The sequence below is a fragment of the Falco peregrinus genome, chromosome 3, assembly GCF_023634155.1.
Source record: "Falco peregrinus isolate bFalPer1 chromosome 3, bFalPer1.pri, whole genome shotgun sequence".
Classification (NCBI taxonomy): Eukaryota; Metazoa; Chordata; class Aves; order Falconiformes; family Falconidae; genus Falco; species Falco peregrinus.
The window spans coordinates 63240444-63257351 of NC_073723.1; the positions used below are offsets into that span (position 1 = coordinate 63240444).

Sequence of the window (16908 nt, forward strand, 5' to 3'; positions counted from 1 at the left end):
AAAAAGAGAAAAGGAAAAGAGAAAGAGAAAAGAGAGAAAAAAGGAGGAAAAAGAGAGAAAAAGAGAAAGAAAGAGAAAAAGAGAAAAGAGGAAAAGAGAAAAGAGAAAAAGAGAAAAGAGAGAAAAAGAGAAAGAGAAAAAGAGAAAAGAGAAAAGAGAAAAGAGAAAAGAGAAAAGAGAAAAGAGAAAAGAGAAAAGAGAAAGAGAAAAGAGAAAAGAGAAAAGAGAAAAGAGAAAAGAGAAAAGAGAAAAGAGAAAAGAGAAAATAGAGAGAAAGAGAAAAGAGAAAAGAGAAAAAGAGAAAAGAGAAAAGAGAAAAGAGAAAAGAGAAAAGAGAGAAAAGAGAAAAGAGAAAAGAGAAAGGGAGTGATCCCCTTTATTGTGGAATTTTCCTACTGCGATTTTAAAAGCTCACTGCTTGAGATGACACGAGCTGTACTCCATTTTTGTCATCAGCTGTAAATGCTTAAACAGCAGGACACAGAGTTAGGAGGTCTTGGCCCATCAAAAGACCACTTCTGGATGGCAGCAGATGGTACCCAGGGTGGATCTGCAGCAAGGGCACATTTCACAGAGCCTGAGCAGCATACAGATGCTGCCAGCAAGCTGAAAAATCACCCTAGTGAACTTGCAGAAAAAACTTGACCTTGCAAAAAGATGCAAAGTTAGATAACGTTAGCTAACCGAATTTCAACCCCTACCTTTGGAGTTGCGGCTGCTATTCCACAGAAATCTGTATTTTTTACTACTGTTACTCTATTTATTTTTACTTTTTACTATTGCAATAGTAGTATCACACTTTTCTCAACTCCGGAGCCCTGTTCTGTGCATCCACCACATCAAACATTTCATTCTCTTTAAGAATGGAAGTATCATCTCCCCTGTCTCCAAGTCAGCTTTCCTGCTGACCTTTCATACACAGATAATCAGACTGCAAATAAAAGCCACATGGCATCAAGTATGTGACAAAGTGCTTAAAAACATTTTATTTGACATCCACTGAGATAGCCTAAACAGCTCACTCATTGCCTTCATCATTTCTGATTAATGCACTCACTCAAATGCATGCCAATAAAACACTTTCTGAAGCTACACTCCATTTGTTATGTAACAGTGATGTTCACATGATAGACTGCAAAGCACATGACTACTCAGTATATATACTAGTAACAAAACATATTACAACCCTATAGGCCTATCCCTCCTGATCTATCTCTCAGGAAATCCTGTAACTTTCAAATGCTGACAAGTTTTTATAGTGCCAAATAGAAAACCGCATCACAGCAATATTTTTCCTGCCTCTTTCACAGTCTGCTTCCCTTCTAAACTTGTCCTGGGCTGTAGTATAAAATAGGTCAGATTTGGTCCACTCCTAGCAAGTGAATTTCTAGAGAGAAAAATTCTCCTTCTTCCACTACAGTGAAGTTGGCTGTTTAAGCACCTACTGAACAAAAACTATTAACTTCATATACCTAGGAAACAGATACCCAGACACCAAACCCATACAGCAACCCTAGAAAGAATCCAAGGAATTTCAAAGTAATTTTTAGTCATAGGAAATTTATTTTAAGTAATTTTAGAGGATTTCCCCCCCCTTTTTTAGGGTTTTAAATTTCACATTGATCTCGAGTCCACAACTGCATCTAGGTCTGAGGGATTCTAAAGGAAGATCTTCAAATAAAGCTGTCAGTTTTTGAAATAAACTAACAGTTTAAAATTCCTGACATCTTTACTGTTGCAAAACACAGTCTAAGTTTGTTTTTTTTTTTACTTGGAGCTGATGTATGTAACCTGGGGAGGGTGAGGGTTGGGGGGGTGTCCCTAGTTATCAGCCAGTGCAGTCACCAAAAATTCATGACAATAAAATGACCTTACTGAAGTATTAAGTGTTTTTCTCCTTTATATCCAATACTCACGTGACAGTAACAAAAGGAAAAGAAAAAGGAATTTATTTACTTGAATACTATTTAACCATATTCCTCATGAATTTAACTATGCATTTGCAAGAGAGAAGAGCATATTAAACAATACCACACCTCTTTACTGGCACATACCTAGTGTGATCATATGATTCCTGCTTGCCTCAGGTATAAACCAGAGGTCATTTTAAAAATGCTGTAACAAGACTTCACAGCTTTCTGCCTCATATTTTCTTTATACCCATTTTTTTAATTTGTACACTACATTATTTTCAAAATTAAATACATTTCAAATCTATAGTTGGATAAAAGACATAAGCAAGGATCAAGTGCATCATAAAACTAAAGTATTCAGATTCCAGAAGCTGCTTGTAAGATAATTTTCTTAGTCACTTCTTGTATGACTACTGGGGGGACTGATCCAGACTAAAATAAAATCAAAAGATCTGATTTCTGGCCTCAGTTAGGTGCAGCATAAAAGTCCTACTGATTTCAGTAGGGCCAAAATTCCATCTACAAGGATTACTTCCTTTGACCTACATGTGCTTTGAAACAATCCCTAACAGCCTTTGAGAAGCAAATGGTTTCTTTTCATTTGGGATTAACTCATAGTATGGTCTATGGTGTGATCAGATGTTCTTGAGTTTTTATGTCCAATTACAAGGTGATTAAATATTCTGTAAATCCAAAAGACCCTTCTACTTTTTTAATATATTTTAGAAGAATTATTGTTAAGACTTCATTTTAAACGGTTATTAATCAAATATTTTACTTTGGCACTGACAACAGAGATGCCTTATTACTGCTTACTGTAGCCAGAATGTTCAAGAACCACTGGAAACGTTAAGTCCTCTCTGAGCAGAAAGAACTGCAAAGAGTCTTATCTTTGAGTCTCAACATGGACTTTGCAATAGCTGTTACTTGAGGTGTTTCCAGCACAGGTCCCTCTGTTAGTAAATCCAATAGTCAGAACACTAAGGAGCAGTCAAAATATGAGATGTGAAATTAATGAGGTCAAGGTTCAGGAGACAGATTTAGCACAGAGACACTGTATCCTGTCTGCTGGCTGTATCAGGAGCACTGGACGCAAATGAACCGTAACACAGGCACTTCAGAAAACAAGTGGCTCTTCAGCCCTGCCCACACTGTCGAAGTTATCCTTGTATGACACTGCTTCAGTTTTAAAATTGGTTTCACTTTGAATAGGACTGGATGAAAAGTGGAGGTGAAACCTGACCTCATGCAACACAAAAGCACTTCTGAAGGATTCTTCTGCCTTGGATGGATGCATCTCAACCAGGAAGGAAAGACAGCACCAGTTCCTTATGCCTCTGACTGATTTGCGTCTCCCACCACCAGCGTAAGGATAAATGCTCTCTTGTGCTGCTCTGAGGCACATCTGACCCTTTAATGAGCTGATTCAGCTCATTAACCTGACAAGGAATTACTTACTACTTTTTTTATTATTATTATTTGTTGTGTTTTGTTTCCCAGAACCAGATGAAGGAAAAAGTGGGAGCATGTATGCGTGGGTGGAACAGGTCTGCCTCTTTCAGCAGCAAAATTTTGACATCAGCATGTAAAATCTTATCCTGGTTTTCAAAGGTACTGTAGATCTTGACTTACAAAAGAAAAGAAAATCCTTCAGGGATTTATTAAAAGGAAAAATTATGAAAGCGTTGTTACTTGACAAGCTGGCTTCGGTGAAGAAACCAGCTTTAAGAAGTATGTTTCCCTTCCTGTCCTTCCTCTCTCATCCACCAGTTTTCCAATGTAACCAACAACCACACTGTGTTAATGCGACTTTATGGAGCCATTCTGCAGGCCAGATCACTGAAACTATCTTCATAAAAAATCATTCACCCACCCTCAACGTTACTCTTTAGCCAGACCATTTAATTGCAGTGGTTCACAAGATGGCCTTTCACTCAACAGCAACAGCCAAGCAGGCAGTGAACACAAGCATCATGACCTACGGGTGGAAATTTCTCTTTTTTTAAGTTGGCTGTACTGTGAAGCCTATGTGACAGACAAACAAGCCATTCATACATCAAAGGTAAGGAAAGCTGCTGACTGTGGACAAAACATGAGCAAGAAGAATCTCAGATAATTCTCAGCCTAAGACAAGGCATGAGAAGATGCTGAGGAACACCAGGCAAAGCTCTGATGCTTCACAACATCCCTGAAACACCAGGGAAGAGTTTTGACTCAAATACATAGCATACATGCATGCAAGTATGCAATGTGCAACCCTCCAAGAAAAACTTCTGGTTTACTCTCAAATAGACTAGTCATATTTAATAACTATTTCTACAAGACATCTACAAATTTCCTCAGACAATTTCCTCAAGCATCTGACATTCACTACTGGCTGGGTACAGAAGTGATTTTGTAAGCCTAATTCACACAGTGAAGAGCTCAAAAGCAGAAAACCTTCTCAGACTGCTTACCTCTTTTGCACTTTTAATTTTGGCCAAGAAAGTGTACAGTTCCATTGTTTCAGCAAAAAGAGCCCGACATACTGCTTGATAGTGATTCGGTGCCTCTGATCGGGTTGGCAGGTGGGCAGCACACAGCTAGAAAGAAAAATAAACAGCAATATCAAAACAGTGCCCCATTGCTTTCATTAATGCTACAGAGCATGATAGCATGAAAGCAAATGCAGCAGAGTATCTAGGGCACAAAAATCCCTAAAGACATTTAAGTTCAGGCAGAAATTCGGTGCATCTTCTAAACATTCTCTCCCATTTATTTTATGAGAAGAGTTCTATGAAGATGGTAAGGGGACTGGTTAACAACACACTGGGAAATTGAAAACCAAGACAAGGCCTTTTCATAAAAAAACCAAACCAAAACAACAAAACCAAACCAAAAAAAATAATTGTGAAGGAGAAAAAAGCAACCTTGCAGTATCAATTTTTGGGAAAACGTGCTTTATTCAAACAAGCTTTAACGGTAACTGTTGTTTAGCTTCCTATGAATGTGGAATAGAACTGTTTATGAAAGGATGGAAGCGTGAAGCATTGGAGAAAAGTAAAGAGTAATTGTCAAGCTGAGACTCTGATTTAATTTATTTCAAGCAGTACAAGGATTTTACAAATCAGCAAGAGCCACGGAAGCACACGCTTACTGCTTCACCTCAGATACTGATGAATGTTTCCAGACATAGGCACAGATGACGTAAAGAAACACTGATAGATATTTTCATGTACGCTAAACCTGCAGAACTCTGAAAGCCTACTCAGATCACTAACAAGCATTCACAACTACTGTTAAGCTGTCACTCCAGCATTGCTTTTAGAGTAAAATGTGCAGCTCCCATTTCTGACAAGAGAAGTTTCACTGAAACCAGCCTTTATATTTCAAACGGGGAACCTGAATGGCATGAGCAACATCCAGCTTCATGAACATCCAGCTCAAATTATTGTAGCATAGCTCAGCACTGATGCTAATAGTTGTAATATCTTTTTCCTCTAAGTCAAATCCATCGCCTGTAAGTATTGGAAATCTTGGCTGGAAATGGACAGAACAAAATAACATCTACAGTTTGCTCCCTAAACAATTTTAAATAAAAAAACCAAACCCAAAGCCAAAACTAGAGCACCCATATCATGTATCATACTGGTGTATATATTCAAATAAAACAAAATCTCAACCACAGCCTTAAAATTTGTCTTGTTGCTGTGGTTTTAAAATAGCTGTTTATTTTATATATAGCTGTATTTTCAGCTATAGAGCTAAACCTAAGAACAAACCAAAACCTGAGGCAGCAGGTGGCTACCTTCAGATCTCCAGAACTAAAGCTTGAGACAAAAGCCTCTTTAGGAGAAGAGTCCTTAATTAGCCTAGTGGCATATTTGTCTAAATCTCTCCTGTCACTACAGCGAACACTGTGGTTACAGGGGGCATAATGCATGTAAAGCTTGGGCTGCTTCTTCGTATTGCTTTCAGTTTGATTGAAATCCATACTGCCACTAAAGGGTGCGGTCCTGTGGCCTCCAGCTGTACGGTCCACTGATGCCCTTATGCTGGCATCAGAGTTCACACCCTAACTCAGAGAGGATTACTCACCTGGAGAAAAATTAACAACGCAAAGGAAGTGGAGCGGGAGACAAATACTATTCATGGCACAGACACACATGTAATAGCGCAGGCAAAAAGGAGCAAAGGGAACATGCTGCCAGAGTGGGGAAAGGACGGAAGGGCTGAGCAACGGCTTTTTGGTTGCAATCAGATTTAGATTGGCTCAATCTCACTGAAAAGTTGCTTTTTAAGGCCATAGGCCCTTGTTGTCTTTTATTTCTTCCAATTAATACTACAATACAGAATTCAGTGGTCAGATTTCATCAACAACTTTGATTTTTACAAGCACAATTTGGGCTCCTGAAATATCCTGTTGTCATTATTGTAGCCATATATATATATATCTCCTTTCAGTGGTAAAAAAAACAGTATGTATTAAGGAAAGTTTATGTATTTTCCTGCATGTATATATTCTCCTTCCTTTCTATGTACTTTCCTTATATATAGGAAATGCAAAGCAGACGTTCACAAACCTGCCCTTGATCCCTCCCTTTCAAATTTTATACTGCTTTACAATGATGGCAAATATTTTCTTAAACTCTTCAGATTTATTTCTTGACAATCACAAGAGCATAATTGACAGAAAAAAACCCGACATTTTTTTCTTTGTTTCCTCCTTTCTTTTTTCTTTCCCCCTCCCCTTTTTTCTTTTTTTTTTTTTTTTTTCTTTTTTAACCAATCATATAATCTCCTTTGCAGGTAAAAGGAGAAAAACTGAAACAGATGCACCTCTACTGTGTGCTACAATGACAACACATACCAAAGAAACAGAAGCTATTAAATATTTTCCTTGACTTAATGAAAAAGTCAGAACATTTAAAAGACCAAATTCTAAGCATGGTTAATTTGTGTTCCTTTATCTCAATAACTAATCATGTCTTTACCTGCCTTACTATGTTTTCAGTAAGCTATTTCTGATTATTAATTATAGTACAGATAAAGAGCATTTTATTCTGAAGTATACTGCTTACAACAATACGAATAATAACAGCAATTTCAAAAAGGTCCTAAAATGGCACAAATCTTCGTAGCTGAGAATAAAATTTTATTATTATAAAGATTGCACACAGGTTTTTAAAAATATTTTTTTCTTGATTGTAAAAGCATGTTTATTAGAAACAATTTGCATCAAATATTCAGAAAGTTAAAATGCAGGGCGGCAATTTCAAGCAGGGGATGAATATAATCTTGATTCTATTATTGAACATGAAGTAAAGCAAAAAAAGAATTGAACACCTGCTGTTGAACTCAGTTACAAAAGCAATCACATAAAAAGTTAACCATTTGGTTTGTAAACATTAGGCTGCAGGTATTAAATGAAGGCCAGCAGCTCCTACTAACATTCATGTTCTGAAAAATCAGTCTCTGAGTGATCTTATGTCAAGATGCATTACATAAAAAACCCCTTGTGGCAACGTTAAGTCAAGTGACTTCGCATAAATTTTTGGATTGGAAGGTAAGTCTGAAGAAAAAGGAAAATGCAAATAGGACAGTGATTTCCCCCCCTTCATTGTAATATACTGTACTTGCATGTTGTTCAGAGCACCTGACAAGCTATAACTTCTATATGAAGAAATACTGCAAAATCTAGGCAAGGCAAATGAAGTATGAAATGTCACTTCCAGCCCGAGTTCAGGGCATTTATCCACTGTAAAAAAAATTTAAAAAATTTGAATCATATCTTTAATTTTATGATAGTAGTGTTTGAAAAGCTATGTTACTGTAACACACACCACAAAAATCACAGAGTATTTTAATACTTGAGATATGAAAGGGCAGCCACCTAATGAACAACTCCTCCTCTTACCATACCATGGCAGTCATGGCATAAGAAGGATTAAGATCAGGTCTGCAGTCTTTTCCAGCCATTCAGAGTTCATCGAGGAAAGGATGCCTCTGTATGCTGCTTATTCTGACACTTGCCTTTTCATCCCTCATGATACAACTTAAAACTATCCTAAGGGGAATGAACGCAAACAGTGCCCAGAGCTTAATACAAGGGCTGTTTGTTCTGCTTCCAAGAAGTCTCAAAAAGTATGGCTGAAAACAGATTATGTGGTCTTTACAAACTGGTGAAATATTAAAAACATTATCAACGACTGAAACGTTAACTAGCTTGGTCTGTAATTATTTCCATTTGCAATCATTGTGAAGAGCTGGGATTTTTTTTTCCCTAACTGAGCCTATCCAAAACCCAGCTTGACCCAAAGCATTCAATCTTTGCTTAGATCACTAAGAAGATTAGAGACTGTTTCCATCCACATTCAGGGTTCACAGAAAAAAAGAGGCATTATGTAAATACCATAGCCTTGCCAGCTCCTCTGTCCAAATTCATCCTCAATTGACTAGGAAACAGAGTGCACCAAGCCAAAGCAGTGTTAACAAAAATCACAATTTAACCATCTGAGGAAATCAAACGGCATTTCTTGCATCTGTTTGAATATATTCCATCAAGGACTTCCAAAAATTACAAAAAAACCCAACTGACTCACCCACTGAAATTCACGTAGGTTTTGCGAAACATTTTTTGGCTAGAGATATACTGGAAGCTTCAACAACACACCTAGCCTGCTGGAATTAAAATTTCAAAAGAAAAAAAGTGTTTCCACTTGCAATCATCTTGGGCAGAAGGCCTGTACGAATGCACCACAAAGGAGAAAAGGATTTCTTTTTCCCATGGGCCACAAAGACAAGCTATTGATATTATGCAAAACATACTACCAGCCTGCAAATGCCAGGCTTGTTAAGTGTTTTGAAAGCCTTGGAGTATTAACATAGACTTAAAAGATGTACTTTTTCTTAAGCAACAATTACTTTAACCAACAGATCACTGAACATGCAACTGTACTAGGTATCTGCCTCATCCTTTGCAGTATCATATTGCAACAAGTTCAAAAATCAAAATTCAGCCTGAGACGCCTTCCCAAGTCAAGGTTGTTTTCTGAAAGATTTTATCTCTGTGCAGATAAACTAGATCTTGTAATTGGGCGCTTTTTTTTCCCTCCTTTTATTCCTACCTATGAATATTAACTTCAAGGAGTCGTGTGCCTTACCGGAAAAATCTTACGAAGACAATATCTGTGTATTTATAAAACTCCACCAAGCATTTTGCTTTGCTTTATTATCCAGAATAATGTTAACAGATGGACCATTCAGAGGAATAAGTGTTTTGGCATGAGTCTGTGTCCTTGTTTCAGCCAGGATAGAGTTAATTTTCTTCTCAGTAGCTGGTACAATCCTGTGTTTTGGGTTTAGTGTAAGAATTAATGTTAACAACAACTAAAAGCATCAGTGTGTTATCAAGTAATGTGTATACTAAGTCAAGGACCCTTCAGTTTCTCAGGCCCTGCCAGCGAGAGGGCTGGAGAGGCTCAAGAAGCCAAGAGGGGACACAGCCAGGACAGCTGTCCCAAACTAGCCCAAGGGATATTCCATACCATAGAAGGTCACACTCACTGTATAAGCTGGGTGGGTTTGCCAGGGCCTTCTGATCCCTGCTCAGGGACCGGCTGGGCATTGGGCAGTGAGTGGTGAGCAACTGAACTGTGCACCACTTGTTTGTTGTTTTTTTTCCCCTTTTGATTTTATTCTTCTCTCCCTCTCTCCCCTTTTCATTACAATTGTTGTTGTTATTATAATAATATTCCATTTTATGTCAACTATTAAATGTTCTTATGTCAACCCATGAGTTTTCTCTTTTTCCCAGTTCTCCTCCCCATCCCACTGGGGGTGGGGGAGGGAGTGAGCGGCTTAACGGTACTGGGTTGCTGGCTGAGGTTGAACTGGGGCAGCTTGTAAGATGCTTCTGCCTGCTAGGACCACCCCCGTGCATAGCACACAAGACAAGCACAGTGCAAGTTTTGAGACAGCTTTCACAACACCTGGAGCCAGCTTGCCTTGCCCCCTACCAGTTCACAGCTGCTCTCTCAAACTTTCCGGGCAGGTATTTGCCCCTGGCTCCACCACTTCTAACTGCAGTGGGCCAAGAACTACCTAAAACCTCTGATAAAGAACTTCACGGGATTACTTGTGAGGTAAGACTGTGATAAGACAAAAGGAATGGGAGCAGAGTTACCTATTAATCCACAAAATAAATTCACAGAAAATACAGAAAATATTCACAGAAAGCTGCTCTTCCTGGAGAGCTACCTGCAGAAGCTTTGTAACTTTTTAAATTGGTATTTTAAATGATCATTTGCAAGTGCCATGGAAAGTCCAATTGCTTAACATGCGAGTTCCTAATTAATTTTACACACCTAAAGGAAAAGGTACATTTTGTGGAAATTGAGGCAAATTGCTAGTTTCTTGGTGTCAAGCCTATCTACCTCATCATTTAAGTGCTCTCCAGTAATCTGGTAAGGCTTTCCCCTTGCACTGGTATTTGTTGTTTGATCATGTTTTTTATCCCTTTGAGGTGGACAAGAGAAAAGCTACATAGTTCTCTGGTTAAACAAGTTCAGAATTTAATGATCCTCCCCATAAAATGATTTAACAGAATACATTATTTCTTTCTGATTTTCTTTTCTAATATGAAAACCCAAATGCAACAGCAAAGCAGTTGCATATAGCAATACCAGGCACAATTTGATCAAACAGTGGCCTTGGTTGGTTCCCTCTTTCAGGATTGTAAAAAGAAGGAAACAGTGTAGCTGCTGAAGTTAAAGCCAAAAATGCACATGGGAATTAGATGATGCAAGGATTGATAAGAGTGCTTTGCATAAGATCTTAAAGAAGAGTCCAGCTGCCTGTATCATACAGCCTTCATCATCACCAACTACCCTCTGCTTTGCAAACTCTGAGGATTAAAGGCCTTGTGTATATGTGTATGTGTGTGTGTGTATACACATATATGTCTGCTCAAACGTCAAACAGGAATGGACTAACGAACGTTTGCAAATGCTCTCCTGAGTCATAACTTAAGTTAGCGTGAAAGTAAGTTGAAAGACCCGCATGGGTACACTGTGCTTAGGAAATGCTGCAGTGCCATTTCATATGATGTAGTTGTTTTTAGAAATACAAAACAAAACTTCAGCAATTCAACAACACTCAGGATGAAACTTGTGCACAGTAAGGACTCTCCTCTGCTATTTCCTTCTAAACAGAGTATCTGTCCTGACACCATTTCCTCCAGGTACTTGATTGCCTCTATGTGCTGAGCACTGTTCTTTCTTAAAATCTTACATTTCACAGCTATGTGACGAGTCTGATACACTTTTCCACGCTATTAGACTGAATTTAAGAAGTGATAAGATTCTTGGTAAAATTTCAACTGACAGCAGCTGCAAGACTAACATCTCACTGAACTGTCTCACAAACGTGAACCTCTTCCAAAGACAGAAGCAACTAAAGGTGAAGACAATTTGTATTCTGCTACATTTATATAATACTATCTTTAGGGAAATAAGTCTTACAAATATTTAACACAATTACAAACACTTTTGAAAGCATTTAAAACTTACACAGGTGTTAAAAAATGGAAAGCAAACCTCAGTATACATTGCTGACTACACTTCAATTTTTAAGCTAAACATGTATTTCTCGTGCTCAGTGAACCCTATTCTTACTCTATTAGCTTTCTAAGCACAGAATGAAGACCTTGACTATTGAAATAAGACTTCAAACGGAGGTGAAACTATGTTTTTTGAGACAATATTTCCAGTGAACATTTTTACATTAATTTTTCAGTTACTAATTTTATGTGCTAGTGCAGACTTCTTGACAAAACTGTGTTTGTGTAAATTCTCATTTATTTTTGAAAACTATTAGGCTATTTTTAGCCCTCAAATATACCCCCCCACCCCCCCATACAGCTGTTTCTGGAATATGTGTTAGGTGTACTGTTACACTGTCCTTACACAGTGGACTAACAACATCCTGCTTCTCAAAGAGGCTCATTTCAGAAGAGCCAATTAAGTGAAAACCAATTCTGCATTCTCTTTTAGTTGCAGAGAAACTGTGCTCTGTTATTTCTTAGCAGAATAATGGAGGAATTAATAATATAAATATGCAGTAATCTGAATTTGCTAGCTTTCGTTCTTTGACCATTCAGTGGAACATCAATGAGATGATTCACAAACAAGGGTGAAATCCCACAATTTGTATTTTCCCCGTTCTTTTACATGGAATGTAAACCCCTGCAACATTTAGCAAAAACCACTAGTTAGCCTGTCAGCAGCAACAGTTTTCTAAAGCTCTCTGCTTCACAAGGCAACAGCTCTGTGTACATTCGGCAGCTCTCTGTAGCTGTACCATTCACACATCTGCATTTCATGCAGGAGTAGCAGCATCTGGGTGGAGCAGCAGCGGCTTGGAGTCATCTGGGTAAGAAAACTAGCTTCAGAAGCAGAGTAGAGGCGTAGATGGGGAAACACGATAAAACTGGGTAATTAAAGGAGAAGGGGAGTGGCTGTACCTATTCACAGGGCTACCTGTAGCTGCTTAGCTAACAGCCCATTAAGCTGTGGAACCACCCTTTACATTATTAAATAACTAAGACCTGAACAACTGATACCAAAGAGTTCACCCCTGTAATGTCATTTTGTATGGTTGTTTGCCATGCTTCTCAGGCCTTCTCCTTAGGGCTGGAGGGTGCCTTCTTACTGCAACTACTATTTCTGTTCAGCAGAAAAGAGAGGAGAGCTGGTTTTGTACCAGGATGCTTGGCATATGCAGCAGAGAATTAGAGCAGGATATTTGCCCTTCTTTCTTCCCCCTCTCAACTAAGCCTCCATGCAAGCATATAAAGCAGCCATTACACTCAGTGTACTGCTTTGGAAAAAAAAAAAAAAGAGCATTTGGACAAACAACAGAAAATAATGACATTTTCAAACAGAATAAAAAAGAAAACAGTTTTATCACAAGGCAGCAGAAAATGGTGGGGAATGACACAAATCAGAAATCAAATCTCACTGACAGATGTAGAAAGGGGAGAATAACACAGAAGAGAGGCTGCTTATCAATTTTTCAATAATGTCCATCAATCTCATTATTAAGCAGTCCACACGTTTGCATACTTATTAAACAAGAGACAAAGTATTAATGGAAGGCAGTTTATTTATGAGCCACTTAAAATCCAATTAAAATATATCAACTAAAATAAAAACATGCACTTTCCCTGGCAGCAATTTACAGTTCACATACAGAGCTTTAAAATGTATGTGTGTGGGAAGCTTGTTTGTTTTTATGTAAAGTGCTGAAACTTCTCTCAGTAGGCATAATAATAATTTGCTTTCATGTTTTGTCCTGAAGCATGACTTTTTATTTGTATCCAAAAAACTAGATTTCCAGCTGCATAACCAAACAAACTGCATTACTAAACTTAACAAGCTTTTAAACTTTGCTCCCATTGAATAAATCCAGCAACTTCTAACCAGTCTCATTTCACTTTCATTAGATCTGTGTGTGTGGAAACCTAGTCTATTCCTTCATGTATGCCATAATCCTTATTTGTAGTGTCTTTGTCAAGGAAATCAGGCCTTGAAACTTATTACATGAAAAAGGCCCACAGAAAAATTCTTCCTCCTCTTCTTCTAGGCAAGTATGCTTAATATTTTTTTCTTAAAGCTTATAGCCATTGAAACTATAGTGCAATTGTCTTATCAAGTATATTGGTTACATAAATGTTAACAGTTAAAACATATGCCACTCTAAGATAGGTATAAATAAAACTAACCCACAATTTATTAAATTAATTAAGAATAAAATATTGTGATTTTCATTCAAATATCTATCTTTGCTTATTCAAGCAGAACAGATATCCAATAAATCAGAACTTAAAAGGTGTTATTTTGTCCTCAGTTCCCTCTGTTTCTAGTGGTAGTGCCTTTTTTCATCCTTCTCCTCTGTGCACACTCCATTCCTGGAAATCGTCTCCAGTATGGTAATTACTAGAAATTGAATTACCCGGAGTCAATGGCTTTGACATACGCCCTGTATATAGGTGGGATTAACCACCTGTAGGGACTGCAGATGGTGTTTATACTGCCCTGACTGCCCAGAGGCTTGAGGGAAAGACAGCTTTGCTGCTTTGTTTTGTCTCCACATACTTCTTGCCAACAGCAGCAACAGCAGTAAAACCACCACTCTGTCAAGCATTCAAGGCCACTCCATATATCCCAAACTGCACTGAGTCTACACCATGAGGACTGCAGTCATGCTGTAGGGGCTCCATCACAGTAGCTGTCTTGCAGCCCACGCTGCATGTATTCTCACACCCTTGTGACACTAGGAATTACCAATTCTATTTTGCCGATGGAGATCTGAGGCTGATGCAAAGCCCACTGAGCTGGTCAGGAATCTTCTGAATCTTTTAAAGAAAATAAAAAAATTCTGGATCAAAGGCACAGCTGACCAAATCACATAGGATGCTACAGCGTGTTTTTCCATCATGCATCTGCTTTGTTGGTCCACTTGCACTCCTACGTACTGAAAAGATTTCAGTCTCCATATGACAATTTAGAATGGACAACTGTAGTGAATTATTATGCATCTTGAACTAACTGGTGGTTTTACTGAAATCTTAGGTCCTGAACTTGTAGGAATCCATATTAAATATAATGTTCATTATTTCTAACTAAGGGATCATGGAGATTCTAGTGCAATCTAAAGGCTGACCTCTTGCTCTAACCTTCAAATATGTTATTTTAACATCATGACTCCTTGGAGGGGACAGGAATGAGTCCTTGCTTCTAAAAAGGATGAAAACACAGACATCGATACAAGAGCATAAAGATAAAAGAGCAAGAGAGATCCTCTCTTGTAAGAAATTCAGAAGCATTTCTTATTATTCCCTAGGGTTTGGCTGTTCTTCCTAACAGCACACTTATTTCAAAATACGCCACTTGTAGGAGGCACAGCCATGCACGTTGGCCAATCTCTGATTGCAAAAACATGCAAAGTTATTATATTTTCAGAAAAAGCTACCTGCACTTTCAAATGCTGAGCATTCTTTCTGAAACTAGTTTCTTCGCATACTCAAAAAAAAAATCATTAAAAAAGAAATACAGTTTGAAGTATTTGAAGAGTCTTCCCAACTCCTATTACCTTGCTTTTAATTAACTTAAAATAGTTTTGCACTTTAGGTTATTTCAACCACATCAGATAACTCTTACCATTCTTATCTAAGAAGAAGCCTTGTAGAAACAAGCATGTTCTGCAGTAAAAGGGATGCATCCTTGACAAAGAATAGTTAAGGAAAAAAGAAACAACAAAAAACAACAATAAAAACACATCACAACCCAGCCACCAGCTGCCTCTTCATCAAAATCTTATTATCTGAAGGGAAAAAGAGAAAATAGGAGGCAAATCACTTTCCATCTCTCCAGCCAACTGCTGCATGAGCGCTTTGTTTTCAAACCCAGCTCTTAAAATAATTAAATAATTAAAAAACTATTTTGTGCCAAGTATTCCAAGGACCTGCACCATAGATAATTATTTACCTGTTCTCAGTTACATATCATGAAAGATGTATCTCTGCAAGTCAGGCAGGAACTGCCAGCTCAGTTCTTCAACTTCAAAGCTACCTTTAAAACCCCTGGCACTTGCAGAAGCATCTACTACACGTCTGTTGAAATAGATGCTTTTTCATGATACATTTACCAATGCCTTCCAGAGCAGAAATATAAAAGGAATTTAATCTCTGGAAGGTAGTTAATACTGTAGTGACCTCAGTCCATGGAGAATAAGGTTATCAAAAGGGTGATCGTGGTAGAGCACAGAGCACTCTCCTGCATGTAGTCAAAGAACAACTGTTACTCCTGAGTAACTCTTTTCTGTACTGACATTTTTCAAGATAAAGCCACTTTTGAGGGCCAAAACTCAGGGCAGTTATATTCAAAATAAACAAGACTAAGAGCAAAGTACAGGTAACTAGAAATGGAAATATATAAACCTCCTTCAAACATTGCTACCTTCAGCAAGATGAAAGCTGCTTTAACATCAACTTCATATTAGAAGAACTTGATAGCAACAGATAAAGGGACAAATTAAGACACTGGCAAAGTGCCTCATCTGGAGTTTGTTGACAGCTCTGAACTGAGTTTAGGATGTACCATCACATCTACAAAGGCTGTGGAGTAACACTAGCGAGTGTCAAAGCTTACAGCTTGTTCTGCCAGCAAAGATCGCCAAACACATCACTCTCTTGTCAAAAAGCCCCCCAAACTAAGTGTTTCTAAAGGACTTTCTGCCAGTATGAAGTGTACAGACGACTTCAAGTGGAAGCTGGGGGAGGTGGGGAAGGTGACGGGGGCTCAGTTCCCTTAGACTCCGCATGACACCAGCAGGGAGCTGCCAAGAACCCACTCTGCTTGCAGCACCTTCATTAAAAGGCCGAGATAGCTGCCAAATTAACCTCAAAGAGAGGTTACCTTTATCTGTCAGAGTGGTAAAGAAAATTATTAATCATTTCATTGTGGTAGGCATGTGAGACAATAGAGGTTAGTGGGTGGGTGGCCTAGTTATCTCGCCAGTTACCTCACCTCAGCAGTTCACTGCACTGCACACAAGTAGAAGAAATACCCAGGATTACAAACCTCCTGAGTTTCATCTTTATGGCAGAAAGTATCCTGAATGCAGCGAGACACCCCCATCTTTTTTTACCTGCTCGCATGACCCTTGAGCCAGGCCAAGGGCAGATGGGTGCCACGCATCCCCTGGCCACTGGGAGAGCACTGGAAGGACCAGGCACGTCCCCTCTCCCCCTCTCCTTCTACAGCCACTCATGACAAAAAGTGGGGCCAGGAAGGAAACCCAACCCATAATGTTCAGAGGTTGCCACTGTTCTGCAGTTTAGTTTTTTTTAAGGTTTCTGGTAAGGACAGATTTCAGTACTTCTGCTGAAGGCGCACCACGAGGCCCAGTGCCTCTGGCAGCCAGACTTCACTGGAAAGTGCCCGGCAAAGTGCCT

At 38.6% G+C, this 16908-nt stretch overlaps 1 protein-coding gene across 4 annotated transcripts in view; it reads right to left on the reverse strand.

The window, feature by feature from the left end:
• The window catches only part of SPIRE1 (spire type actin nucleation factor 1), a 127476-nt gene that overhangs the window by 40466 nt on the left and 70102 nt on the right, over positions 1–16908 (reverse strand). For all 4 annotated transcript variants that reach the window (XM_055799401.1, XM_055799399.1, XM_055799400.1 and 1 more), the window contains exon 4: positions 4370–4495. In XM_055799401.1, coding sequence (XP_055655376.1) covers positions 4370–4495 — 126 coding nt within the window. The remainder of the gene's footprint in view (positions 1–4369; positions 4496–16908) is intronic.